This window comes from Gastrolobium bilobum, unplaced genomic scaffold (genome assembly GCF_033153095.1).
Source record: "Gastrolobium bilobum isolate Gb01-03AN ecotype WA unplaced genomic scaffold, APGP_CSIRO_Gbil_v1 utg115563, whole genome shotgun sequence".
NCBI lineage: Eukaryota > Viridiplantae > Streptophyta > Magnoliopsida > Fabales > Fabaceae > Gastrolobium > Gastrolobium bilobum.
In genome coordinates this window covers 127,332-155,218 of record NW_026895714.1, presented here as the reverse complement: position 1 = coordinate 155,218, position 27,887 = coordinate 127,332, and the positions used below count along the sequence as shown (strand labels likewise).

Here is a 27,887-nt window from a genome sequence, read left to right as displayed (position 1 = left end):
TTCCCTTTATTTTCCAATCAGCATTTATAATTCTGTGCTTTTTCCTCTAAAGTGCACTCCTCACTTCAGAGGAGCGAAATCCTGTGTGTGTCTATAATATATATCTAAATTTTGTCCATGCTATGTAATGTTTTCATTTCTGATTGTGCTTTTCACCAATGATGGTGGCAAGCAGACTAGATCACTACTTGGTGACCTAAATGGAGCAACCGATTCCAACTATGCTGGATCAATTGCATTGGCGCTTGGCTGCATTCATCGCAGGTCATTTATTACTATGCCAGCTAATAGTTTGCATGTTTGTTTTATCAGTTTTTTAATCCCTCCAAGATATTTTCTTTTCATTCTGAACCGCTGATGGGTTTTAATTTGTTTGAACTCTGTATGTCTGTTTTTTTGGAATAAAATCTTCTTTACAATATAGAGGATCAACATTTGACTAGTTTTAAGAGTACTGAAACTATCATGCTGAGTTTGTGAATATGTTGATCTAAATATCAAGGGTGATTAAATGGGGATTTTTTTTTAAAAAAAAGAGAGAGAATATGAGTAAGGAAGAAGAGAGATACAAAGGGAGGAGGAGGATAAGAAATCCTCCACACGAACAAAAATTACAATGACATTAAAGAAACAGAACACAAGATTAAAGATGCACAAGGGCAGCCCTATCTCTATGCAAATCTGAAATGGCAATCCCCTTAAAAGGCCTTTAGCCCTGCACGGGAAGCTAAAAACACTTTTTGTCCCCACAACATTTCTAGAGACATCAACATGAACAATTGACCATCACCTTTATCCCAAATTAGTTGGGGTTGACATTTGATGAAACCAAATAAAAACACCAAATTGAGGGAAAAGAAATAATAAATAAGAATATAAGTAGATGTAAAATAAATAACAATATATAAAAAAACCTATCATGCTCCAATGCTAATAGTTTTCCTTCACTCAGTTTCAAGACAAACCGCATGTCAATTTATTTCCCATTTAATTAAGTCTTGTTTTACTATTTTCCCCCCAAATAAGTTTAGGCAGGCACAACAACAAACGCAACATAGCTCTAGAAAGTCTTGACCTCTTTTTTTCTTCAAAACGTTCATTGTCAAGAAGGTCACTAAAGAGTTAGGACAAATGGAATTTTCTCCACAAACACCATGCAGACCATTCCACAAGAAACTAGCATACTGGCACTGTAAGAACAAATGTGTAACTGATTCTAAACTTTTCGTATGCATAACATGAATATTAGGTGAGATGGCTGTTTTAGGTCTTTGAATCTGCAACAAATCATTGGTATTAATCCTCTTCAATACCACAGTCCAGACAAAAGCCTTAACCTTAGAAGGAGGTTTGGGTTTCCAAATAAATTTGTCAAGAAAGAACCCCTGTCTAGTAGGAGTATGAGTTAAGAGATGAAAGAACGACTTACATGAATAGCCTCTAGAAGGACCAAGACATTAAGAATAGGACACGCCCAACGCTAACCAAAATTTCAGAAAAGGAATTTCATAAAGAAATAGCATCAGGACAATGTAAGAATAAGTTTGGAACTGATTCTGAGTATTACAAATATACCTTAGACTATTACAAATATACCCTTGACAGCTGTTACAAATATACCCCTATACTTTACTCTAATACTGAGCAAGCACCATGCATTGCACACATATTCAGGAATTGAGCCTTATATGACCTACAAACCTACAGCATTTCATGAGTATTAATTCTATGAAGCACCTCAGTCCAAAGAAATGACTTTACTTTTGAGGTAGCTTTGGATTTCCAAAGGTTTTATGAAGAAGAAAAGTAGCCCTATTCAAAGAGAAAATGAGGAATTGGAAAAAGGATTTTCACGAAGAGACCGTCAAGGGATCAAAGTCCAAAACCTTTTATCCAGGTTAGAAGACAAATGAGTAGTACCCAAGAAGGGCTCAAATTCAGAAAATTCCCTACAATTTGAAGTTACAAAAAAATGGAAGTTCCATAAAAATAGAATCTTGAACACTACAAAAATTGGGATAGAAGAACTGTGTAAATTATATCACGTAAATTAACTCGATTAGTAATTGAGATATAATAAAAGGAAAAGAGTGGTTAATATGAACAAAATTAGCGAAAAAATGAGGAAGTTTACACCTATACACTATTTTCTTAACAAAGTATGTGCTCCAGTTCACGAGAAATATTTAATTCATCAGAGGATTAAACTACAAGAATCCACATTGGTTAAAGTGGAGGGCTTACATGGTGGTTGAACCCTTTTAAATTGCATTATTCATGTACATTTATAATCTCAGCTTAGATATTTGACTGAGTAGATCCAATGACTTTTCCAAATTTATATGAAAGACTGTTGGTTATACTTCCTTTTCCTATTGCTAGAGTCAATTTATTTTCATAATGAGTCACTCTGTGCCAAGTCTACGACATTATCTTTTTCTCTATGCAAATTGTGACAGTTTTTATCTTATATGTCTTGGCTGCAGTGCAGGAGGAATTGCATTGTCAACTTTAGTGCCTGCAACAGTGAGCTCTATCTCCTCACTGGCTAAAAGTTTGGTAGCTAATCTGCAGATCTGGTCTATGCACGGGCTTCTTTTAACTATTGAAGCTGCTGGCTTGTCCTTTGTTTCCCATGTCCAGGTATTCCCATTTCAAATGTCAGCATCTTGTGATCAATATATTTCTGATTTTATGTCTCTCAAATAGAATTGATACTGTCTGACAGCGTAATTGCAGCATGAAGAGCTTTTCCCTTGTTTTAATGTCATAGTATTTGTTAAGGACCAACCAACTTATCTCTCAGTCCTATGAAATGTCACTAATTCATTTATCTGAGCCATTCAGTCATTTTTATTATTATTATTATTATTATTATTATTATTATTCCAATAATCATGTCTCTCCACAACATAAAATTCTTTTCATGATATATGAGCATTTACATGGACATGGCTGAGAAAAATGATGCCAATGTTTTAGCAATTAAGTGAATTGAGAGTATTAGCTTCATGTTTTGTTGCTAAGGCATATCCCCACACTTTAAGTTGCCACCTGCCTTGGCTTATGTGATAGGATTTTATTTCTGCTTCCTGCATCCATCTTGTATCAACTTCTAGTGACCTATCTTTTAGCACCCAAAAAACGAAGATAAAAAATTAAGGAAAGAAGGGAAACTGCTTGCTGCTTTGATTTGTTAATCAGATGGATATACCCCATTTTGTTGTGTAATATTATCTTATTAAAGATTACATGATTTCCTCTAATTTTCTTCACAGGCAACCCTTGGTCTTGCTATGGATATTCTCTTATCTGATGAGAATGGTTTAGTAAACATTCAGCAGGGAGTTGGCCGCCTTATAAATGCTATAGTTACTGTTCTTGGTCCTGAGCTTGCCCCAGGAAGCATTTTTTTCTCACGCTCCAAGGTGGGCTTGTTTAGATTTTTTTTTTATAATAGAATAAACTCATTAATATATTTATTTATTTTTTATTTATATTTTTTCTCAATTTTTTCTGTTTTTGCTTTTTATTTGGGTTCGTTGATTGTCGACTCTAAGTAGTTTGGGATAAAAGTGATGTTGATGTTGAGATTAAACTCATTAAGAAGGAGAAGATAATTACAAAGAATGTGATGATAAAGGGTCTCCTTAACTTAGAAGGAAAACACAAATGACAAATATTAAAAAAAAACATCAGCATGTCTGTTTGGGAAACTCCCGTAAAATACCATTGGCTTTACACCAATTAGAAGCCAAACATCTAATCTTATACGAAATCAGCTGCTTTGTCAAACAAACTTCCTTTTAGATACTGTAAAGAACCAATTCAACTCAAAAGCTTAAGCTATTGGGTGAGGCTACATTAATGGTTTTATATATCTCAACACGCTCCCTCACACGAGAGCCCACTGGGCTTGAAGGGTAGACAATGCACAGGCTCACCTACCTGTGAGAGCAAAGAAATTCCACTAGAAAGAAAGTGGGGGGCGGTGACGATCGAACCCAGGACACGAGGCTCTGATACCAAATTGAATCTGAAATATATTGTATATTCAAGTGTATAAGTCTGTACAAGGAGGCTCCAAGAGTGGTGCTCCAATCGTAGGCACTAACGTGAGGCATAGATTGCATATTGCCATCAAATTTTAGCCTCTTTAATTCTACCAAAACAATTTAAGCCAATCATATAAAATTGTTCAAACAACCTAGGGCTTTCTGTTCTTTTTTTTTTCTTTTTCAATGTAAACTTCATGCAGTGTTTTTTCTTTCCAGTCTGCCATTGCTGAGATAAGCTGCTGGCAAGAAACTTCAACAATGCTTGAGTATGTTTCTCAGTTCCACTGGTTATCATATAATTTACATTTCCTCTTGGCCTTTAGGAGTAGTGGTTTTCAGTCAAAGGTTGTGACCGTTGCCTTTATTGATCATTATCTGAAGTTTTTGTTATATTGCAGGAGTGCACGCTTTACGCAACAACTTGTTCTTTTCGCACCACAAGCCGTTTCTGTGCACTCCCATGTTCAGACTCTTCTCTCTACTTTGTCATCAGGACAGGTATCTTTCCTGTATATTTTTCATTATAGGTAATAATGCTTTATTCACTCTTCTTTTCTACTTACTCTTTTTCTTCATCCAGCCAACTTTACGGCATCTTGCTGTGTCTACTTTAAGGCATCTAATTGAGAAAGATCCGGTTGGTTCCTTATCTCAGTAGAATTTTCAATATAGAAATATAACATCAGATTTTTGTGCTGAGAGCTGATTTTAATCTTTGCAGGCTTCAGTTATTGTTGAGCAGATTGAAGATAACTTATTCTTTATGCTGGATGAGGAAACTGATACTGAGTATGTAAATGAAAAAAAGGAGCTCTCTTACTCCTCTCTTACTTTTTTTTACTGATTTGCTCTTGGGTTAAGCTTAAATCCCTCACCACAGAAGTGGTGAAGAATTTTTTTTTGTCGATAATGATTCTTGCATTTCTTCTTTGTATTTGTACATTAGCCATGGTCAAGCATAGTTATCATTTATATTTTATTAACAAATTGGCCATGGCCAGCCATAGTTATTGGCATTTGGCTTTTAGACTGCTTAGTTTTTACTCCTTTCATTTGTGCAGAATTGGTAACTTAGTTCAAACAACAATTATGCGATTACTCTATGCGTCATGTCCTTCATGTCCTTCACATTGGATATCAGTATGTCGCAAAGTGGTAAGTTTTCTATTTCAAATTGTGGGATTTTCTTAATGCTTCACCCTCAAATTTCTAACAATTTATTAAACATTCTTATAATAAATAAATTGTCAAAATTCATGTTTATACAATTATGATAATAAAAATATTGCGGAAGCTCATCTAAATCTAATTTGGGGAAATGTTACCGCCAAACCTGTACAGGGACAAGTGCAAGGCTAACTCTATTACATTCAAATACATTTTGATACATAATATTTATGACTAACTAGAAATATCATAGTCGTTATCCTCACTGCCCATTGTCAGCCCTCATCCTTCAGAACCTGTTTCACTGAAACTCTGCTCCCCCGTAGGATCATTGCAGCCAAATAAACAAAAACAATCAGCAAAACTGGTAATCCCAATCAAAATACAATAAATGTAATTAATAATTAAATTAAATCAAATATCAATATATATAATCAAATAGTGATTAAATCAATATCAATTCCACATTAATAAAATCAAATAAAATAATAATCAAATTAATATCAATTCCATAATATAATATTTATCTTTATTAAGTTCATTTAGTGGGAAGAGAAACATGGTAAACCTGGGAAAGCCTGCTAGTCTACCCTGTGACCCGGGAAACCCTGCTAGTCACAAATAATCAAATTGGCAATAATCAAAACATCTCTTCCTAGTATGCACACCTCTTCTCAAAGTTGCTACTAGTATCCCGGGAAACCCTGCCAGACACTACTTTGGGAACTTGTAATGCTCGGCCGCTTTAAGAATCAATGACTATCCCCACATACTAACACGAGACTTTTCAGTGTGCTTTTTCTTCACTCGCACATTTCCTGGGAAAACTTCCCAGGAGGTCACCCATCCCAGAATTGCTCCAAGTCAAGCACGCTTAACTATGGAGTTCTTCCGTTCCGGGCTACCGAAAAGTAGATGCATCTTGTTAGTATAGGTAGTACCAATTAATTCTTATAAGCTATCCTCAACCGTGCAGTCTCATACCTGCATAGTCTTTGGAATCCCTCTCTTTCGGGTGTCGATTCGATTCATTCATGTAACCCCCGCTAGAAGCCTGCCAGGAGCCGCTCCTTGTCCGTACCTCTTTGCACCGACGATCACTCCCCGCTCTCGTCAGCGCTCGGGATGTTACATGCCTACCAGCTTTTGCCTGGTTCGTCCTCGAACCACACCGTACTGGAAGAGAGGCCTTGCTTTGATACCACTTGTAACGCTCGGCCGATTTAAGAATCAATGACTATCCCCACATACTAACACGAGACTTTTCAGTGTGCTTTTTCTTCACTCGCACACTTCCTGGGAAAACTTCCCATGAGGTCACCCATCCCAAAATTGCTCCAAGTCAAGCACGCTTAACTATGGAGTTCTTCCGTTCCGGGCTATCGAAAAGTAGATGCATCTTGTTAGTATAGGTAGTACTAATTAATTCTTATAAGCTATCCTTAAATGTGCAGTCTCATACCTGCATAGTCTTTGGAATCCCTCTCTTTCGGATGTCGATTCGATTCATTCATGTATCCCCTGCTAGAAGCCTGTCAAGAGCCGCTCCTTGTCCGTGCCTCTTTGCACCGGCGATCACTCCTCGTCCTCGTCAGCGCTCAGGATGTTACATCCAGAAACTCTACTACAAGAAGACATGAAAACTAATGTTTTTAACGGAAGTAGTGCTAAATCCATATTGAAGATCTGAATGTTTTTTCATGCAAAAATTTTAGAAATGCAGATCTCATATCAGGAAGATTTAAAAGGTGGAAAAGTGAAAGAGCTGCTGCCTTGTATAATCCATAACAGACATATAGACATAGGCATCTCAGTTTCTATCATTTTTATTGTTATTTATTTATTATTATTATTTATTTTTGTTTTTTTTTTTTTGGGGGGGGGGGGGGGGGGTTTACAGTGCTATCTAAGGATTTATTTGATATAGAGATATATGATAGATGTCGGGATTTGGCTTGTAAAATAGAGAGAAAGAGAAAGAAGGATCAATGGAGAACGCTATCCCGTGAAAATGAATAAGATCACAAGTGATTCAACCCATATAAGTGTGTGTTATTTATAGTGAGAAAACGAGCTGTGCATAGCCTGTAGTATAGTGACACATGAATGCATCATAGATATTGCTAACATGTGTACTATTTCACTAGATCACATAAGTTATATGTACTAGCTTGTTTCAAATGTGGCATATTTGAGGGGCCCAAAGTGCAAAAACTGTTTGCTAGTTGATCAGTTGAGTTGGCAAAGCTAGTAGCAATGCACTATGCCAAGATTGGGGATGAAATGACAATGAACTTTTATATGTTTGATCCTTTCATGGAAACTACATATTGAAACTTATTGCTAGACCATAGCCAAGTGAGAATCCAGTACCTTGATCAATGATCAATCTGCATCAGTGTAGTTTTAAAGCGACCAATTTAACCCAAAAAAGTTTAAGCTATTAAGTGAAGGTTACATTAATGGTTTTATTTTATATTTCTCTAACAAGTCCCTTTACACCAAAGCCCATTGGACTTGAAAAATGGACAATGAACATGTCTATCTACTTGTGCTAAGAAACTCTACAATGGACAATACATAAGTCCACCTACTTGTGTTAAGAAACTTCATAATATTTAATTATTTATTAATAGAACAGAGGCGGTGAGGATTAATGAAGGTTAAACTATGATACCATGTAAAGCAACTAATTCAATCCAAAAACGTAAACTATTAAATGAAGGTTACATTAATGGTTTTATATTATATTTCTCTAATAGTAGTCAACCATGTGATTGTGTCCTTTTTCCTTAATAGTACTAAGATATAGTGGCAATGAACCGTGATTTTACATTCTCTTCTTGAAGCTCACCATGAAGAGGCATTTTTAATTGAGTGGCCAATGACGTGTGGGTTCCATAGAGCGAATCCTTTAAGTTAGAGATGTAATAAAACCAATAATGTATTTTCATCTAATAGCTTAAGCTTTTGAGGTAGTTGGTTCATGACATGATATTAAAGCCTCTGTGTGGTCTAACGTTCAATCCTTGCCATTATCGTTTTTCCAATAGAAATTTGAATTTCAGTATAATATGTACATGCTCCACATGTCAAGCCCAAAGTATTCTTGCACGCAGGGACATATTAGAGATGTAATGTAAAATCTTTCTTCACCTAACAGCTTAAACATTAGAGACAGTTGGTTCATGACACTTTGTCAAACAACAAAATCTTTGTAAACATCCATCACAGATAGCTCCTAAAATTCTTAGTTTTTTTCTTCTCAACAGCCCTGTAAACCTTCTTAGAACTTCCCAACATTCTACAAACATCCATAACACAGCTTCCAGACTTCTTCAACATTTCTCTCAGTGACCCCCTCAATCTTCTCCTAGATGGTCTTTTACAAACCTAGTTCTCACATCACCTAGCAAGAAACTCAACTCCCTTACTACTGCCAAAGTATTCAGTTGCAATTTGCAATTTCCCAGCAGAAACATCCACACAGCCCAGCCAAACTACCCATCACGTGTTGTTTCAGTTATCACACCAGACAAGAACCAAATTGCACCAGGAATCTCCAGGAAGTGTCAGATCCAGCAAAGATCATACAGCAACAGCAAGACAGAAACTAGGTCATTTGGTTTGTACCCAACCTGGACATGGATCAAGTCAACCTTCCCTTTATCCTACGATACCAGAGTAGACAATCACGCCTTACCAAATCACAATCAAATACCATGTAATGCCATAATGGCCTCTTACCAAACCACCCTCTAATGACAATGGTATTTGTAAAGAACCTTGGGATACACCACCCCAAAAGCTAGCTCAAAGGATGGGAGTGCCCAAGGCCTTATAAACTCCACATTAGTTGCACATACTACCAATGTGGGACTATATATCTCAACACGCCCCCTCACACGAGAGCCCATTGGGCTTGAAGAGTGGACAATGCAACAGGCCCAGCCTACCTGTGCTAAGAAACGCCACAAGAGAAATTGGGGGGCGACGAGGCTCTGATACCATGAAAAGAACCAATTCAACCCAAAAGCTTAAGCTGTTGGGTGAGGCTACATTAATGGTTTTATATATCTCAACACACCCCCTCACACAAGAGCCCACTGGGCTAGAAGGGTGGACAATGCACAGGCCCACTTACCTGTGTGAACAAAGAAATTCCACTTGAAAGAAAGTGGGGGGCGGCGAGGATCGAACCCGGGACACGAGGCTCTGATACCATGTAAAGAACCTTGGGATACACCACCCCAAAAGCTAGCTCAAAGGATGGGAGTGCCCAAGGCCTTATAAACTCCACATTAGTTGCACATACTACCAATGTGGGACTATATATCTCAACAGTATTGTCCAATCTTTGATGCAGCTAAAAGAACTATGACGGTTAAATTGTAAACTACTTGGGCTACTAAACTTTAAGAGAGAAAAATGATAGTAAACAATAATATATAGCTGAAACTGTCTATGGTAGTACTTTGATACCATGTTGAAAAGTTAGATGTCATAAATTGTCCCCATTTTATACCTTAATTTTTAATAGATGCTAGAGGAATATTTAAAGCCTATGCTGTTTATCAATTATCCCTCAAAAGAAACTCCAATCAATCACCTAGAATCAATCCCCCAATTAATTACCCTTGATTTTTGGGTCAACACTTTCTCCATTCATTATACTTTCTTTAACTGTTTACATACCCTTCAATGGTTTAATGGGATTATCACAGGTCCTTGCGACGTCAATGAGGAACGTCGAAAATAATAATGTTGCAGCAAATGATAACTCAGATGGTGATACAAGGTTGAACCTTGGGGATGACGAAAATATGGTTTCTAGCTCCAACAGCGTGCAGAGTTACAAGTTTCAAGCTTCCATAGGTTCTGCTAATAGAGAGAAGTACCTCAGATATCGAACCAGACTTTTTGCTGCTGAGTATGTATTTCTCAGTTGTGTAACTTAAGCTTCACTGTAAATATATTGAACTTACATACATTTACATGTTTCTGGAACATTAATAAAGTTGCCTTATTTCAAATTTAAGTATAATTTCACCCCCTGTTATCCTCATTCTTCGAGGCTCATCTTTTTTTCCAATTAAAGAATCTGTTTTGTATCTTTCTGTAATATTATTATTGCAGATGTTTAAGCCATCTACCAGATGCTGTAGGAGGAAATCCTGCACATTTTGACCTCTTTTTGGCAAGGAAAGAACATGGAAGTGGACAGGCCAAGTGTGATTGGCTAGTTCTCCACTTGCAAGAGTTAATATCACTTGCTTATCAGGTGCTGCTTACCTATTAGAATATTTTAGCAATGAACGATTTACCTTTTGCACTTGTATTAAATGTTAAAGTTGTATTAGAAATCCATCACGTTGTCCTCTCTCATTTTTGTCCCATACCAGATAAGCACGATTCAATTTGAGAACATGCAGCCAGTAGGCGTGTGTCTTCTTGGCACCATTGTGGACAAGGTAAGATGGTCTCTGGGAAATATGATGGTTCTGTCTTTTCTCCCCCTTCTCTTCCTTTTTGATAACTTCAATGCAGAAAATATATGGTACTAAAATGAAGTGTTTTCCTAGAGCTAATTAGCAGTTTTTCCTTTTTCTTCCCTTTTCCTTTTTTTTTAATTTCTTTTTCTATAAGAACAGCTCGTTATAAGCTTCAGGGGATGTGGTAGAACTTTGGGAGAGGCTTTGGGGTTGTCTGCTAAATATGCTTCTCTTTGTTGTATTTGACTATTTGGCTCGAGTGAAATGCTTCGTATCTTCATGAATTCTTCTCACTTCGTATCTGTATAGTGTTCAGTCTATGGTATCTTTGACTAAGCCTTCCTAACCGATAAACGAAGGCATTATAAAGCCTTATTGTATTGAAGACTTGTTTTGTTTTTTCTGTGTGTTAAAGGAGGGAACATGAGACATTTGGTTTCTTACCTTTTTGAAGGAATCAAATTATTCCCCGATGAATACACAATACCCAGAATTGGATTTCCTATCAGTAGAGAGACCTACTCAATTAGCATATGAGTATCCAATAACCCGAGTATGACCTTTATCTTCATAAATAAGATCTTTTCTTGGAGATCCTTTAATGTATCACAATCAAATAAATACACCCTTTGATTGAATGGAATTAAAAAATTGAGAGGTCAACCTTATTCCAAGTCATAACAAACTGTTGAACTTTAATGCTAAATCTGTCAAACCAAACCCTTGGAAATTGTTTGAGACCATACAAAGATTTGCATAGATGACAAACTAGTCCATAAGACTCCCCCTAGGTATCAAATCCAGGAGGTTTCTCCATAAAGACTTTTTTTAGACAAATCACCATGGAGTAAGCCATTCTTTATACACAATTGATAAAGTGCCTAGTGGCGTATAGCGGCCATACACAGAAAGAGGCAAACATGTCATTTTCACCAATGGGGTGAAGGTTTCCTCATAATCTCATCTGTTAAAGATCTATAAAACCACTAATGTAGCCTCACCCAAAAGCTTAAGCTTTTGGTTGAATTGGTTCTTTACATGGGTTCGATCCTCTCCGTCTCCCATTTAATTAATAATTAATCAAGTTTGTGGAGTTTCTTAGCACATGTAGGTGAGCCTTTGTATTATATACCCTTCAAGTCCAGTGGGATCTCGTGTGAGTGGGCATGTTAGAGATCTATAAAACCATTAATGTAGCCTTATCCAAAAGCTTAAGCTTTTGGTTAAATTGGTTCTTTACACTATCCAAAAATATGTGTATGCCCTTTTGCCACCAGACAAGCCTTAAGATGATCCACTGGCAATCGACAACAACTTATAGGGAGGTAAATGGGCTAGGTCAGGCTAGGATTTGGTTTAAATAGGCTGGACCTATGTAAAATATTCTGGTCTATTAGATTGGTGTAAGCTAAATTATAGGCATAGTCTGGCTTATATTTAAAAATAAAAAGGCTTAGCCTAGGCTTATTAGCCTATCAAGCCTTCAATACCTATCAAGAATTAGAAAAGATAAATGAAATAATATCACTTTACTAATTAAAATTATTCAGAAAACTATTTTATTTATTTAATTAAAATAAATAATATGATACAGTTAACCTATAGACTTGTAAGCCAGACCTTGTGAAAGTAGGCCTATTGCCTATTTACTAAAAACTATTTTTTTAGGCCTGAGCCTATTCTATTTTACCGAATATACTAGGCATGACCTGCCTAAAGTTAGCTGGACCGTAGGTCGTGATAGACCGTCTGACCCATTTATACCCTTACATAAGTATATGATAAAGCGCAATTACATGATTTGGGCTAGTATGTACAATGTTAAATAAGTATATAAAATAAATCTAGACACCATTTACATGTTTGCCAGCATTGTTTCTCGTATGCACTGTTACCTTTAATTATATCTCATCCTCCTATTTTCTTTGAAATCTTTTTTTCTTCTCTCTAATATTTTTTCTTCTTTTATCCCCACACTGACACACACATGTCTTTTTCTATCTAAGCAATTGGGGCTAATTTGATCAATGTTTACTATGTGAAAATGCAATGTTTGTCCAAATGATGAAGAGCTCAATCACTTTATTTTTATTAATTATTTGGAGTTCATGTTGGAAAATGCTAATTAGTGTTTATTCTCTGCTTAATATTGTGCTGTGTGTTACTGTGTGGTGAATCTTATCATCTCTCAACTGGTCTTGTCTTTTTAATTTGTTCTTATATGTGAATTTGGATTAACAGTTTGAAAAAGTAGCTGACCCTGAGCTTCCTGGGCATCTTCTCCTAGAACAGTATCAGGTATTTGACAAGATTTGTTTCAATCTCCCCCACCCCACCCCCCAAACACCCCGCAACCAAAAAAAAATTGTTTACACGACGATCTCAATTCTTTTATGTTAACTAAGGATGCTTTTTTTTTTTAGGATCATTTAATTTACACACATGCCTATTTGTTAATAGGTCCTATAAAACTAATGCTTCATTTTTTTATAGTCATGTCGATTCTGAGTTTTGTGAATTGCTTGGAATGACTGAAACTGTTCTAAATATAGGCCCAGCTAGTCTCTGCAGTTCGCACCACCTTGGACACATCTTCTAGTCCTAGCTTATTGGAGGCAGGCTTGCACTTGGCTACCAAGGTTGAAAAGCTTCACCCTTCTCTCCATTTCCTTTTTTCCTTTGAAATTGATTTATTTGCATGTTTGGAAATCCCTCAAAAGTACTTCTGTGGATCAAATTGTGGGATTTGAGCTCTTAAACATATCTCAAGTTACTTCTTTGGAAGTTTGAAATATTTTTGTGAAGTTCCTAGTATGGAATTAGACGTAATTCAACTCAGTAATATGTGGAAATTTCAGATACTGACTAGTGGAATAATCAGTGGAGATCAAGTGGTGGTCAGGCGCATATTCTCATTAATTTCACGCCCATTGAATGACTTTGAGAACATTTATTATCCTTCATTTGCAGAATGGGTAACAAGCAAGGCATGTGATTCTAATCGTTATGCGTACATGTTAAATTTTCAGATACTTTTATCTCTAGCTCTTTTGTCATATTTTTTAATTATATTTTAGATCAAAATACGACTTCTGGCTGCTCATGCTTCGCTCAAGTGTTATATATATGCATCCATGAGGAAGCACCAAGATGGAGTACCAGATGAGTACCTGGCATTATTACCATTGTTCCAAAAGAGCTCAAGTATTCTGGGGAAGTACTGGATCCATACATTAAAGGATTATAGTTATATATGCTTGTGCCTGGGCCCAAAGAGGAAGGTAAGCCTGAATATGAACTTACTAGATATTCTTGAGTGGGGAGATGATAGCTGGATCCATATGAAACTGTTAATATCTTCATGGTTGCCTTCTCATTCTAGTTGCACCTTTCTTGTAGTGGAATCTTTTCCTTGATGGACTCCAATCACCTATTGTTTCTTCAAAGTTGCATCCCTGCTTAGATGAATCTTGGCCTGTAATTTTGCAAGCACTTGCACTTGATGCAGTTCCTGTGAATTCTGAAGTAAATGATTGCCCCAAAGCCCCAGTCGAAAACAACCAAAAAGACAGTGTCTCTACATGTCAATGCAGCATGGTTGAATTGAAGTGTGAAGATTTTAAGTTCCTGTGGGGCTTTTCCCTTCTTGGTCTGTTTCAGTCACAACATCCTATCCTTTGCAGACCAATTATACAGCTGGCCTTCGTTAATGCTAAGCATGGTGGGAACTTGCCAAATAATGAAGTGAAACCCTCAGGCTTGAAATTATATGAAATTGTACTACCTATGTTTCAATATCTTGCTACTGAAAGATTTTTTGGAACGGGATTGCTTACCATGGATATATGCCAAGAACTGCTGCAGGTGGGTGTTATTTCTTACGGGATTCTTTGGCATACACCTCCAAGATAACATTTATTGTTTGTAGTGGATGTAGTCAGTACTCAGTAGTCTTAATCATGTCTATTAAGATAACAGATATTTAATTTAAATGACATTTCCTTGTTCTTATCTATTGAATTTCGTTTGGACACATGATATCATATTCCTTTTTTTATAAATTCATATATAGCAGGGATTTTTTGAGCCTTTGTTATTTAAATAAGTATTATATTGGATAGTGTCGAAACATAAAACCATTCGTGTGCCTCCACCTAGTAGTTTATGCTCTAATGAGATTTGGTCCTTCATATGGTATCTGGACTTCTATGGCCAAGTGGTAAATAGCTCAATTCTTTACCATCTACACAAGGTAAAGTAGGCCTATGCATGGTCCATGCTTTAAGCCCTTAGGGATCTTGCATGAAAAGAGGGGGGTGTTAGATATATAAAATCATCCAGGTACTCCACTTAACCACCTAAGTTTTAAGAGAGATAGTGCTTAACACACAAAATTTGCAAATATTCTTCACATGCACATTGGATGTTCAATTGTATTTATGAATTGATAATGAGTTATTCCTGGTGAAATATTAACTTCAGTTTTCTTCCATGTATACAATTACAACACATTTTGGAACTGCAATATCTTAGAGCCACATGAATAGCATTGAATTTGGATGACCTAGAACTTTTTAAATCTACTGTCTGTATGACATATATGATTGATACTTTTTCCCCTTTTTTTGCGTTTTTACTGGTTCAGTGTAGAATGTTTGACTGTTTAAAGGAAGAAAGGATTGATGACTTACCTCCACTACTGTGTATAAGGAGATTGGAGTGTAGAAGAGTCCTTGATGTGGCCACAGAGTAGTTGGTTAGAATAATTAGGCGGCTAAAGTTGTAGAGGTAGGGAATTAGGTTGAATAGGAAGAGAGGGTAGAAGAGTGGACATCTTGATTTGTTATCATTTGGGAACTGAGCATTAGCTATGTTGTAGAAAGGTGAAATCATTTGTGAAGGAAAAACTCTTGGGAGGAGAATTCTCTCCTTAGGTCTCTGTTTGCAATTCAGTACATTATTCTTTCTCTTTTCATTTCTCTTTTTTTCCTCATCTATCTCTCTATGAAAACTCAAAATCCTTTTCTAGGTTCCTAGCTATCCCATCTATTTTCATTCATGATAATTCCTTTGCCATGGTTAAATGCATATTATATATGGAATGGTCATAAGGATTATTCTTACATTTCTTATATTGTTCAATGGATGCAGATTCTTTCATATTCCACATACATGGATAATGCTTGGAATAGTCTCGCGATATCTATTTTATCACAGGTAGACATTAAGATAAACTGATTTCAGGATTGTGACTCTGCATTATATTTTTCTCCTTTTTGGTGTAAATTATGATAACACTTACAGCACTCTATTCCTGTTAAGGCAGGATTTGTTCTTGAGTGGCATGTTAATATAGTTAGCTGTTTGATGCTTTGGCCACTTTTTTTGAGACATGCGAAGTTCAAGTTTCAATTGTTTTCCCTACAGGTTGCACAGAATTGCCCACCAGAAAATTTTAATACTGAAAATTTTGCTTTGATAGCAATGGAACTTTGTTTAGGCTACCTTTTTAAAGTGTTTCGGAGGTAATTAATTTCCCGTGACTGATAATTAAATGTGTGTGTGTGTGTGTATGGATGTATGTATGTATACTTCCCTAAATAGTTCCTGTATTTCTGTTGTCCAGCACTGACACAATTTCAGCGTCTCTTCCGAACTACGATGTAAATGTGATACATACACTATGTAGCACAGTAAAGGCAGTGATTAACCGCATTGAGACCAAGGTGTGTCTGTTGTGTGTGGTACTGGGTAACTGATTTCCATCTGAGCCAATATCTTTTTGTCAATATTTATAATTCCATTTCCTTGGAAATCTTTGTGCAACATTTTTATCTTAAATTTGTCTTTTGTCATATTCATTCTCAAAAATGAACTTCATTGCTGATTTGTTCTTATAATGATTACTTAAGATGCTTAAGCATTCAAAATCAGTGGTTCTGGCATTAGTTTTAATTGGCTACGAGTGCATTAGAGAGGCTTCAACTGAAGTGTGCTTATCAGAAGCCATTGACATGGTCAACTGTACAAGCCCTTTATTAAAGAGAATCATTGATGGTAAGCCTTTTTAATTGGAACTACTTTTGTCCAAATTCATCCTTGCCTCTTGTGAATTGCTAGTTTGAATATTTATATTTGACATGTATTTCCTCATTGTTTCTGCTCTTAAGCATTTTTGCTAGTTTTTATTTAATGGATGTAATGTTACAATACTTTTGTGGATAAACCAATTTGAGTACCGCAAAGGTTTGAGATATTTGAGTTGAAACTCAGCATCAAGCTACCAATATAGGAGCCAACATCAACTTTAATTCCTTCAACATCACAACTATGGATCTTTACTCATTTTTATTTTGTAGAAGAGGCTGAGCTTGATGGTAGCATTCTACCACTAAGAGAAGTGTTCCGGACTTGTCTGAGCATAGTTGCTGCTCTGACTAAGGATTGCATTGAGGGATTCCATTTGCAGGAGGTTAAAAGTTTCAACCAACGCAAGCTAATACATACAAAGCTTGCATTTGCTCTTGAACAAATTATTTCAATTGCCAAACTGGCTCTTGAAATTAAATATGTTGAAGATTGTGATGGAAGCAACTCTATTTGTGTTAGTGCACTGAGATACTGCATTCGATGCATGCAAACTGTACTTAGTGATTCAAATATTCAGGTAAATGAATATGTAGGAAATATCACACCATGGCTTTTACCCAGAAAGAAATACAAATGACACAAGTTTCTTCTTGACAGGTTCAAGTAATAGGCTTGCAATTTCTTAAAGCCAGGATACAGAAAGTTGTAAATGCAGAAGATACTTCTTTCTTAATGTTTCTTGCTGGGGAGCTAATTACCGATATTTTCACTTTGATCCACAAAATGTTGAAGGTATACGCAACACTTGCACTTGTCTTGCCATTAATGTTGTTAATATTATCATTAGTTCATATTATTTGCTTATTGCATTTTGCAATTCACTGTAGCTAAAGGATTCTATTTTTCTATTGATAGCAGAATACTATAACAAGAGACTCGGTAACCATTGTTAGTGAATGCTTGAGTCTCATGGTGCTTTTACAAACCCAGTCAAAAGGTAATGACTGCCAGAGAAGTTTTATGCACCTGCTTCTGGAGGCCATTGTCATGATTTTCTTGTCAACAGGAGATGGGTTCTCTCAGGTAATATAAACAAAATTGCTGAAGTTAGCTCTTATTAATTTGTTTATACGTTATTTTGATCATGCAAATACAGGAAGTCAGTGATTTAAGAAGCACAGCCATTAAGCTTGTTTCACGCCTTGCTCAAATCCCTTCATCAGCAATTCATTTCAAGGATGTTTTACTATCAATACCTCCTATGCACCGCCAGCAGCTTCAGGTACTTTTCTGTGTTACTAATATGCATGTATGCAGACTGATTATTGACAGTTATTTTGCTCAACTAGCATATTCTTTTGTGATTTTCTACAACTACTAGTTGACCACCTGAAAGGCCATGATGGAGATTATAATTTGGAAATGCCAAATTCCTTTCTGTCCATAGAAATAATAAGCTCCAATCATAATTTCTGTTGCTTACTGCTGTTGCTCCACTACATGCAGGGTGTAATCCGAGCTTCTGTAACACATGATAAAAATCCAACAGAACTAAAAGTACCAGTTTTGGACATAAAATTACCGAAGCCATCAGGAGGAACTGAAGAGAAACATTCTGCATCGTCAGCTGCTGTGATGCAAAGAGATGAAAATAACAAGGAAGAAGATGAAGTCAGTGAAGATGATTGGGATGCTTTTCAGTCTTTTCCTGTCTCTAAAAATGAGGATGATGATGAATCAAAAGCAGAGTATGTTTCTGAAAGCAAAGATCTTAGCCATGTTGAAAGATCATCAGATATGGACGGTTCTGTTGGAGGTGTTGAGTCTCAAGAATACTCTATTCCCAAATCCATCAATAGTGGAAAGGAGCAGAAAGGTGGTGAATGCCTGGAGGCTGCCGAAGAGAAACATGATCAAACTAATTGTTGTGCTAACGAGCCTCATGATAATGAGCATCAAGAGATGGAGGAAGGACGGCAAAGCTCTGGGCTTCAAGAAGAGGCGATATCAGATATAGGCGGTTCTGTTGAGCTGAAAGGTGATGAATGTCTGGAAGCTGTGGAAGAGAAACATGATCAAACTAATTGTGGTTCTAACAAGCCTCATGATAATGAGAATCAAGAGATGGAGGAAGGAATGCAAAGCTCTGGGCTTCAAGAAGAGTTGACATCAGATATGGGCAGTTCTGTTGAGCTGAAAGGTGATGAATGTCTGGAAGCTGTGGAAGAGAAACATGATCAAACTAATTGTGGTTCTAACAAGCCTCATGATAATGAGAATCAAGAGATGGAGGAAGGAATGCAAAGCTCTGGGCTTCAAGAAGAGTTGACATCAGATATGGGCAGTTCTGTTGAGCTGAAAGGTGATGAATGTCTGGAAGCTGTCAAAGAGAAACATGATCAAACTAATCGTGGTCCTAACAAGCCTCATGATAATGAGCATCAAGAGATGGAGGAAGGACTGCAAAGCTCTGGGCTTCAAGAAGAGGTGACATCAGATATGGGCGGTTCTGTTGAGCTGAAAGGTGATGAAAGTCTGGAAGCTGTGGAAGAGAAACATGATCAAAATAATCGTGGTTCTAACAAGCCTCATGATAATGAGCATCAAGAGATGGAGGAAGGACTGCAAAGCTCTGGGCTTCAAGAAGAGGAGACGTCAGATATGGACTGTTCTGTTGGAAATGTGGAGTTTCAAGAATGTTCTATTTCCAAATCCACCAATAGTGGAAAGGATCTGAAAGATGATGAATGTCTGGAGGCTGTTGAAGAGAAACATGATCGAAGTTATCATGGTTCTAACAATCCTCATGATAATGACCATCAAGAGATGGAGGAAGAGTTGCAAAGCTCTGGGCTGCAAGAAGAGGCGACATCAATCACAGGAAATAATCTAGTTTCTTGTGATCATAAACCTGAGGTAGAAGCTGAAGGGTCGATTAAAGAAGATTTAGTACAGATGCCTGAACAAGTAGTATCAGATTCCCTGACACTTAAACAGGGTTTTTGTGAATCAGGTAATAATGAACAGTTTAACAGATGTGATGAAAATGCTAAGAAAAACAGTAGAAATGAAAACAAGAGTCATGAACCGCAGCAAGGAATGTCTGGAAGTCCAGTAGAAAGTGAACATACTAGTACAAAATTAGAACCATTTGCTGAAGACCATAAAGAGTAAGATATATTTGTCAATTGAAGGGCGTCGTAAGATGTAGCAATTATTACTCCCATTGCATGAAAATCGCATAAAAATATCTTATTTTGAAGCATTGTAAAGCTCTATCATCCATTAGAGCCATTTTTTCCATTCCAACCTAATGTATTATTTGTTGCATCTACTATTATTTTTATAACCTCACAATCGTTGGTCAGGTTGACTTGTTTTGTTCTTACGTCGGGTTTCTAATTCCCAAAGCTATATAGTTCTATGATAGCCAACTCCTTTTCGTAATTTACTACAGAATATAAATAGTGAATTGTTATTAGTTGTAAATATGAATATCTGTTAGGCAAAAATTAGCCATTTAGGATTATTGTAGAAAATATGGTTTGATTAGTACAATCCCCTCTCTCCATATGCTCGCAATACCGTACCAAATCAATCTTTTCAACTCCCAAGCATAAGCGTGGAGTACATGCACTTTTGCAAAAGAACTAAACAATAATGAGAGGAGCAGTTTTGCAAAATGAACTTATTTAAGAATGGGGTTCAACGAAGAAAGAGCCTTAGTAAAATGTGTTGACTTCGAATGGTCAATTTTTCCCACCCTAATAACATATTCCTTGTTATCAAGGTAAGGAGATTAAATCATTATTAGAAATGATTTTCTTTATTTAACAAAGTTATAAATAAAGTAGCCTCCATGCTTTTTAGGACGCTCTGCCCTACTTCCGTTGAAGTATCATCATGCTATTTGCATCTTGTTCTATTACATCGCTTGATATCAATAATTGAATTCAACCCATAGCTGGGTGATCCGTTTCTCGGCTTTTCAACCGATCAATGTGCCCATAATTACATTAAAAAAAATCATTTTGTCTCCGTTTGTAAACTATTTCAAAAATATGACATTTTCTCTAAATATAACATCAATTTGTCTATGTCTAACTGTTGACTAGCCTTCATACTCGAGTATGTGACCTTCGTACTCGAGTAAATCAAGTATTATGAGTTTATACTCGAGTATAAGATCTAAATATTCGAGTATTTGCTGTTCCACGCAAATACTCGAGTATATGGGTCATGTATTCGAGTAAATAAGATCAATTTTTCTACTGGAAATTTTTAACTTGTAGCTCTCAAAAAGTTATGTGGAATCAAAAAAAGCATATGATTCGGACACCCGAATCAAAAATTATGACCTTCCGAAGTTTTACGGTTAATATTGAGATCTGTCAATGAACAATTGTCCAATTAATGGATTGAATTGGCATGGGTGATTCGTAAATAAGCGAATTATTCTTAGTGATTGTAGAATCTTTTTGCTTTCAATCAATTCATGTTTTTTTTTTAATTTAAGTATAAATAAGTAATTCGGGAGTTGTTTTCTTTTTTTCATTTAGAACTAGAATACTTTTGCATATTTTTTATCATCCATTTTGTTATTGCTTTTGAGACATTTAGAAACAATTTTGTTCTTTTATTTAAAACTAGAAAAAAATTAGTTTTCAATTTGTTCGTCTTTCTTTTGAGTTATTTAAAAATAGGATAAAAAAAATGAAAGTCGATCTCGAGGATAACCAGAAAAAGGCAATTCTAATCCCCCTCCCCCCAAAAATAATTGTTAAAAAATAATTTTATTTTGTCATAGTCGGTTCGGACCTTCGCTTAGTTTCATCCAAGCTTTAATCCTGGTCATGGATCAATCACCCAGGTTCGAGTCCATAAGCAGTAACAATTGCCCTATGAAGGCTCGTTTTCGCTACGGCTCCGGTGGTTTCCCTTAACCAAGCCACTGCCTAAGAGTCGCTAGCTCATTCTTAAAAAGGCACCCGGTCAGAGCCATGGGCTGGGCTCCTTCCACTGCTTGGGAGATTACGGTTTCATGTTCTATTTCATTCCCCAATAGGGGTTCTTTTCACCCTTCCCTCACAATACTGCTTTACTATCAGTCACCCAGGAGTATTTAGCCTTGCAAGGTGGTCCTTTTTGATTCACATGGGATTCCATGTGTCCCATGCTACTCGGGTCAGAGCGTAAGCTAGTGATGCTTTTGGCTACTAGACTCTCGCCATCTAGGGTGCAGCACTCCACTGCTTCGCCTGGCAGCACGACGCTTGTATAGCTCTCCTACAACCCATTTTCACGATTTAGGCTACTTCTATTTCGCTCGTCGCTACTATGGGAATCGTTTTTGCTTTCTTTTCCTCTGGCTGCTAAGATGTTTCAGTTCGCCATGTTGTCTCTTGTCTTCCCGTGGATTCAGTAGCAGTTCGAGAGGTTGACCAATTCGGGAATCCTCGGATCTACGCTTATTTTCAACTCCCCAAAGCATTTCGTTGCTTACTACGCCCCTCCTCATCTCTGGGTGCCTAGGTATCCACCATAAGTCTTTCCTCATTTGAACCTCGGCCTTCACTAGAAGACTATGCCCCATCCTAAGGTGCTACTAGATGAAATGATCTTATCAACGTCCATGAATGAAAAATCATAGTATAGATCAAACCGCCGAATCAAAAAAATTGGGTGTTATCATATAACTTTGTATCGACTAAGTTCACGAGTTAGAGATAAGCAGATTCGAACCACTGGCATCCACCACGGGGTAAACCATCGCCTCTCAGGTCCCGACTAATTCTACGTAGGGCCGACGATAAACTAATTCTACTTGAAATAAGACATAAAAACTTGTACCAATCTTTAACTTGGTCATGCAAATAAGATCACAAGGGACAAAATAACAAAAGGAATTAGATATTTGAAGCTAACAGTTACTATTGGTTCCTTGGTATTCAATAATCAGACCAAGTCCAATAAATTTTAGATTCTTCTAGAATGTTATTTGGATGCAAATAACTCAATTAGGTTACTCTAAACAAAATTCCAACTCAGAATTTGACACTTAAGAAACATAATCTGGTACTTAGAATAATGATGTGAAGGCATAACCTAAGTTAACCTGAGAGCCAAGGAAGATTCAAGCTGAGCTCTTGTGGGCTAGGCATCCATCACCTGGTGACCGTATGACATAAAGAAAAATCTTTGGCAAAATAATTTTTTCTTATTCGGGTAGAGCTCCGGTGGGCTAGGCATCCATCACCTGGTGAGAGTCTTAAGTTATGGTAACAAACCCAATGATAGCAATGGTGTAGCTCTTACAATCCTATAACATTGGTTCTTTACTAAGACATTATGGAAAATATTACAAAATATAAATAACTTTAAAAAATTTCAATACACTAGGTGAGTATAATGAGTCTCTAAATAGCTTTTTGATACAATCAAATGATGTATCCCTCGAATTCAACTATGTAACTTAGGGGTTTTACTAAGTCATTATCAATAATATTACATAATATGAATTCTATTCAGAAGCTGCGATAAACGTGGCAGCCAAATCATGGATAATAAAGAACTTATCACACACTCTAAAAAGTGTAATCCTTAAATCTAGTTAGTTAGGGGTTTGATGAAGGCATAATGGATAATATCCCCAAAAAAGATTTTATTAAAATAGTTTAAATAGGATTATCCTGAGTCTTGACAAAATGGAACAAATAAATGCAACACTTAACAAATTAATATGTCCAATTAGGCTGAGAACTTACAGGAAAAGTAGGATTGTGGACATCACCAGAAATTACAGTGTCAAGATCATGAAAAAGTCAATGGTCAGGTGTGTCATAGCGACCATCGCATAAATCAAGACCTCCTACAAAAGCAATTATCTTTCGATAATTTCCAGCAACCTCTGTGTCCACAATATCACATTTTTGGTGGTGTGCGAAGACACTTCCAACAACATGTGTTATACCACATCATAAACAACTTTACTACGCCAATTCTCTCAATAAACGGGAGATCATTTAGCAAAGATGAAGAATGATAATGTAAAAAGCAAAGGGGGGCACAGAATAAACGGACATTTATTTGTAAACTTTAAATAGAGAAACAGTCCTATGAGGAGATCTATTTCTTATGTTCCATTTTGCATCTACAAAGAAACACACCCACGATTTAGAGATTGGGCCACAAAACACAGGGGATAACTCTTTTGACTCCACTCAAAATTAGCTCATAAAGAATCATATCTCCTGGTTATATTATGCAGGAAAGTGTATCAAGTTTGTTGCTTCAATACTTGCATGTTGGTTTAAGAAGCTCATCTTGCTGCTAGCATAGCGAGGTCTAGAACACACGTAAAAGAATGTTTAAAAAACTTCCTCGTTTCCTCACCATGAGTCTGCATTACTCCAGCTCGCACCAAAAACACCAATTAGCAACTAATTGAAATTATCACAAAAGCAAAGAATACTAAAATAAATGCCTAGGACTAATAAACCCTCACCGTCTTGAAGAAGAACTTATCATGTGAAGTCTTATCATCCCAAACAAGTAACAGAACTCGCACCCCTTATTCATATATGTACTTGAACTCACAAAGCGTCAAATCTCCACCTTATGGCGAATGCCTAATTGGCTCCCTAACAAGATTCATCTTGTGATAAATTGACCAACCCATAAAATACACTATGTGGTGAGCCTCAAATATAGCATAACCGATATTTTCCCAACATTTCTCGTGCCTAAAAACCTTTCCACCATCAAGCTTAATCTCTGGTACAGTCTCATTGAGACAATGTGCATCTTGGTACAACCTCACCGAACTTCGCTTCCTCAACAGAAAATATGTGTTGTTCATGACCTTGTTCTTGGGATGTGCCACAATGCCTCGTTGGTACAACGAGTTCTAATTCATCGACTTGAACAACATCGAGATGCATAGCGAGGTTGTTGGCTTCAGTTGCTCCCCGGATGGGCAAATTATCGGGAACAAGCCAAAAATCAGGTCGTCGATGACAATATTCGATGCCCCATGAACTAGATCAGAATCATTCTCAATGAGCCTATAAGAAATGATCCTATTTTTTTCAACAAGTCAGGCGGAATCTTAACGACGCCTATTGTCTGGACTTTTTTACCATTGTGATTACATAAAAAATACCAATTTCTCCCCTTTTTAAACTGTTTCAAAAATATGACATTTTCACTAAACATAACACCAATATGCCCCTGTTAGACGTTTGACCGGCCTTCATACTCGAGTACGTGACCTTCATACTCGAGCAAATCAAGTGTCATGAGTTTATACTCTAGTATAGGACCTAGATACTCAAGTATTTGTTGTTCCATGTAATATACTCGAATATATGGTTCATGTACTCGAGTAAATGAGACCAAATTTTCTGCGGGGATTTTCCAACGCGTAGCTCTCGAAAAGTTATGTGGAATAAAAAAAAGCACCTGAGTCGATCACCCGAGTCAAAAGTTATGGCTTTCAAAAGTTTTACTCTAAAATTTCTAAAATTTTGTAATGCCAATAGGTTTTGTAATAACCACAAAACTCCTCCTCAGGTTACTCGAGTCAAGTCCAATAATATGAGTATATGACTATAGAAACTTGTTTAATCCAAAAAATCTTATGAATTTTTTTTTCCATAAATCTTTGAAAGACCATATTTTTTGACTTAGGTGTCCGAATTTGGTGCTTTTTTTTATTCCATATAATTTTTCGACAGCTACACGTTGGAAAATTTCCAGAGGATTATTTGTACTGTTTGAATGAAAATTTAAATAACAATTTCACAAAGATAAAATATGCCAAATGGGGCACAAAAAAGCATTTTTTTTTTTACCAAATCTCCAAGCGTGAAATTTTTTGGTGCAAAAAAGCACCTAATTCGGACACCCGAGTCAAAAGTTATGGCCTTCCGAAAATTTACTCTAAAACATTCAAAATTTTGTGATGCCAATAGGTTTTGTGATTCCCACAAAACTTGTTAGATCCAAAAAATGTGGTATTCCTGAAGTTTTACGATTAAATTTTTTTCCATGAGATTTTTTGGATCAATCAAGTTTCTATAGTCATATACTCATAATATTAGACTTGACTCCAGTAACCTGAGGAGGAGCTTTGTGGGTATCACAAAACCTATTGACAATACAAAATTTTGATTCTATATAACTTTTTGATTCTATCACAAAATCATAATATTTTTTGATTCTATATAACTTTTTGAGAATTACACATTGAAAAATTTCCATAAGAAATTTGTTCTCATTTACTCGAGTGCATGACCTATATACTCTTGAGTATAAGGTGCGGACGATAAATACTCGAGTATTTGGGTCCTATACTCGAGTAAATGTTAAGAAAATTCAGATGACGAACAATACTCGAGTATTAAGATATTGTACACGGGTATTTGTCGTTCCACACAATATACTCGAATATATGGGTCATGTATTCGAGTATATTGCACGGTCAACGATCAAATAGAGACAAATAGGTGAAATATTTTGATACAGGGGCAAAGTGATATTTTTTTATATAATCAAGGACACAATGCGTTGTTCGGTTGAACATCTTTCATTTTCGTTTTGGGCTTGCTAAGAGCACAAATCATATTTGGTCTTTGTTTCGACCAGTGTTATTAAAATCGGCCCGATTATTGACCCGGTCAAGGTACCGGGTCACTGGGTCATTAGTTCAACCAGTGAGCCACTGGTTCAATTGCATGACCCGATAAATATATATAAATTTATAATTTATATTAAAAAATTATAATACATTTAAATACAGTAAAAATTAATACAAATTTTAAATATTTAAACTTTATTAATAATACATATCACGCTTCGTACAACAAGAAAAAAAATATCATGTTTCAAATGCAATGGCTTAGCAAACTACTCATTCAAGACAACAATAAATACAATCTGTACATACCACTTCCCAAGAAACCCACGCTTCGTATTCCAAGAAAAAAAATATATCATGTTTCAAATGCAATGGCTCCGCAAATTACCATTCAACACCATAGTAAATGCAATATGTGCATATCACTTCCCAAGAAACCCATTATATTTCTGTTTCACACGCTTCGTTCTTTTCACTCTGTTGCCACTGTTTATCTACTCCTTTTTTTTTTCTTTTCCGGGTAAGCACTCTTCTTCTTTATCATTGTTGCCATGGCCTTAAGCATCACCATCGTCCGCTTCGTTGCTGCAATGCTCGCCTCCGTTGCCTCTATACCGACCAGGATCTCTGGCAAGACATCTATACGCCATGTGACCTTTTCCTGGTGGATCCCATCCTCAGCCAAGTCATCTCCCCCATCCCGGCGACACTTTCCCTTCTTTTCTTTTTCTGTTCTATTTTTGACCCGATGAGTCACCAATTTTGGTAAAATCGGCCGGTTCACACCGAATTGTTTGCATGTTCGATCCATCACTCTACCCAGATCGGTCACCTGATCGGTTTATCGATTTTCGGTTCGAACCGACCGGTCCAGTCCGGTTCTTATAACACTGGTTTCAACTGTGCATCAGTCGCGCACAGTGATAAATCCGTAATTGTCTATCCTTTTAACTCTTGACATCCTTAATCCGCTGTCTCTCTTATTCTCAGCTTTGAAGTTTGAACGCAGCATCTTCCCTTTTGTCTATGGGCTTGATTTTTCTATGCTTTACTTCATATAATTCACAAAAAATGAATGGAACTCGTTAAAAAAAAAAAAAAAAAATTTACCCATTTTTTTTATGTATTGTATAAGAAACAAATTTCCCTTTATCTATACTCCAAATTGATTATCCCACCAACTCCCTCTCTCACTCTCTTTCTCTTTTTATATATTATATATTTACCGCCGTTGGGACGAGGAATTTTCAAAAAATAAACAAAAACTCTTCTCAGTTTATTATTGTTTGAAGGGAGTACCGACTTAAAAAAAAAAAATCATAACAAAAAATCAAAATATTACTTTTATTTAAAAGGGATAAGATATTGTAACAGCTAACTAGTGTTATTACCAATCAATTTTATCGTTAGATCGATCATATTGATCCAACGGTTATATTTATT

The 27,887-nt window shown here is 36.4% G+C and overlaps 1 protein-coding gene across 3 annotated transcripts in view; it reads left to right on the top strand.

Annotated features, from left to right (window-relative positions):
- Nucleotides 1-20,234, top strand: part of LOC133293870 (protein SWEETIE-like) — a 36,053-nt gene extending 15,819 nt beyond the window's left edge. Inside the window, exons 15-39 of one of the 3 annotated variants that reach the window (XM_061492507.1) lie at nt 176-264; nt 2,487-2,643; nt 3,279-3,428; nt 4,275-4,324; nt 4,457-4,556; nt 4,639-4,695; nt 4,780-4,847; nt 5,120-5,213; nt 9,950-10,155; nt 10,362-10,506; nt 10,628-10,696; nt 12,959-13,015; nt 13,270-13,356; nt 13,576-13,704; nt 13,795-13,998; nt 14,117-14,581; nt 15,869-15,934; nt 16,145-16,242; nt 16,344-16,443; nt 16,630-16,774; nt 17,080-17,384; nt 17,465-17,599; nt 17,723-17,890; nt 17,964-18,089; nt 18,314-20,234. In XM_061492507.1, the coding sequence (XP_061348491.1) occupies nt 176-264; nt 2,487-2,643; nt 3,279-3,428; nt 4,275-4,324; nt 4,457-4,556; nt 4,639-4,695; nt 4,780-4,847; nt 5,120-5,213; nt 9,950-10,155; nt 10,362-10,506; nt 10,628-10,696; nt 12,959-13,015; nt 13,270-13,356; nt 13,576-13,704; nt 13,795-13,998; nt 14,117-14,581; nt 15,869-15,934; nt 16,145-16,242; nt 16,344-16,443; nt 16,630-16,774; nt 17,080-17,384; nt 17,465-17,599; nt 17,723-17,890; nt 17,964-18,089; nt 18,314-19,981 (4,938 nt within the window). In that variant the 3' untranslated portion in view covers nt 19,982-20,234. Of the gene's footprint in view, nt 1-175; nt 265-2,486; nt 2,644-3,278; nt 3,429-4,274; nt 4,325-4,456; nt 4,557-4,638; nt 4,696-4,779; nt 4,848-5,119; nt 5,214-9,949; nt 10,156-10,361; nt 10,507-10,627; nt 10,697-12,958; nt 13,016-13,269; nt 13,357-13,575; nt 13,705-13,794; nt 13,999-14,116; nt 14,582-15,868; nt 15,935-16,144; nt 16,243-16,343; nt 16,444-16,629; nt 16,775-17,076; nt 17,385-17,464; nt 17,600-17,722; nt 17,891-17,963; nt 18,090-18,313 lie in introns of all 3 variants that reach the window. The other 2 variants (XM_061492503.1, XM_061492496.1) reach the window with 2 other exon arrangements.
- Nucleotides 20,235-27,887: the final 7,653 nt, after the last annotated feature.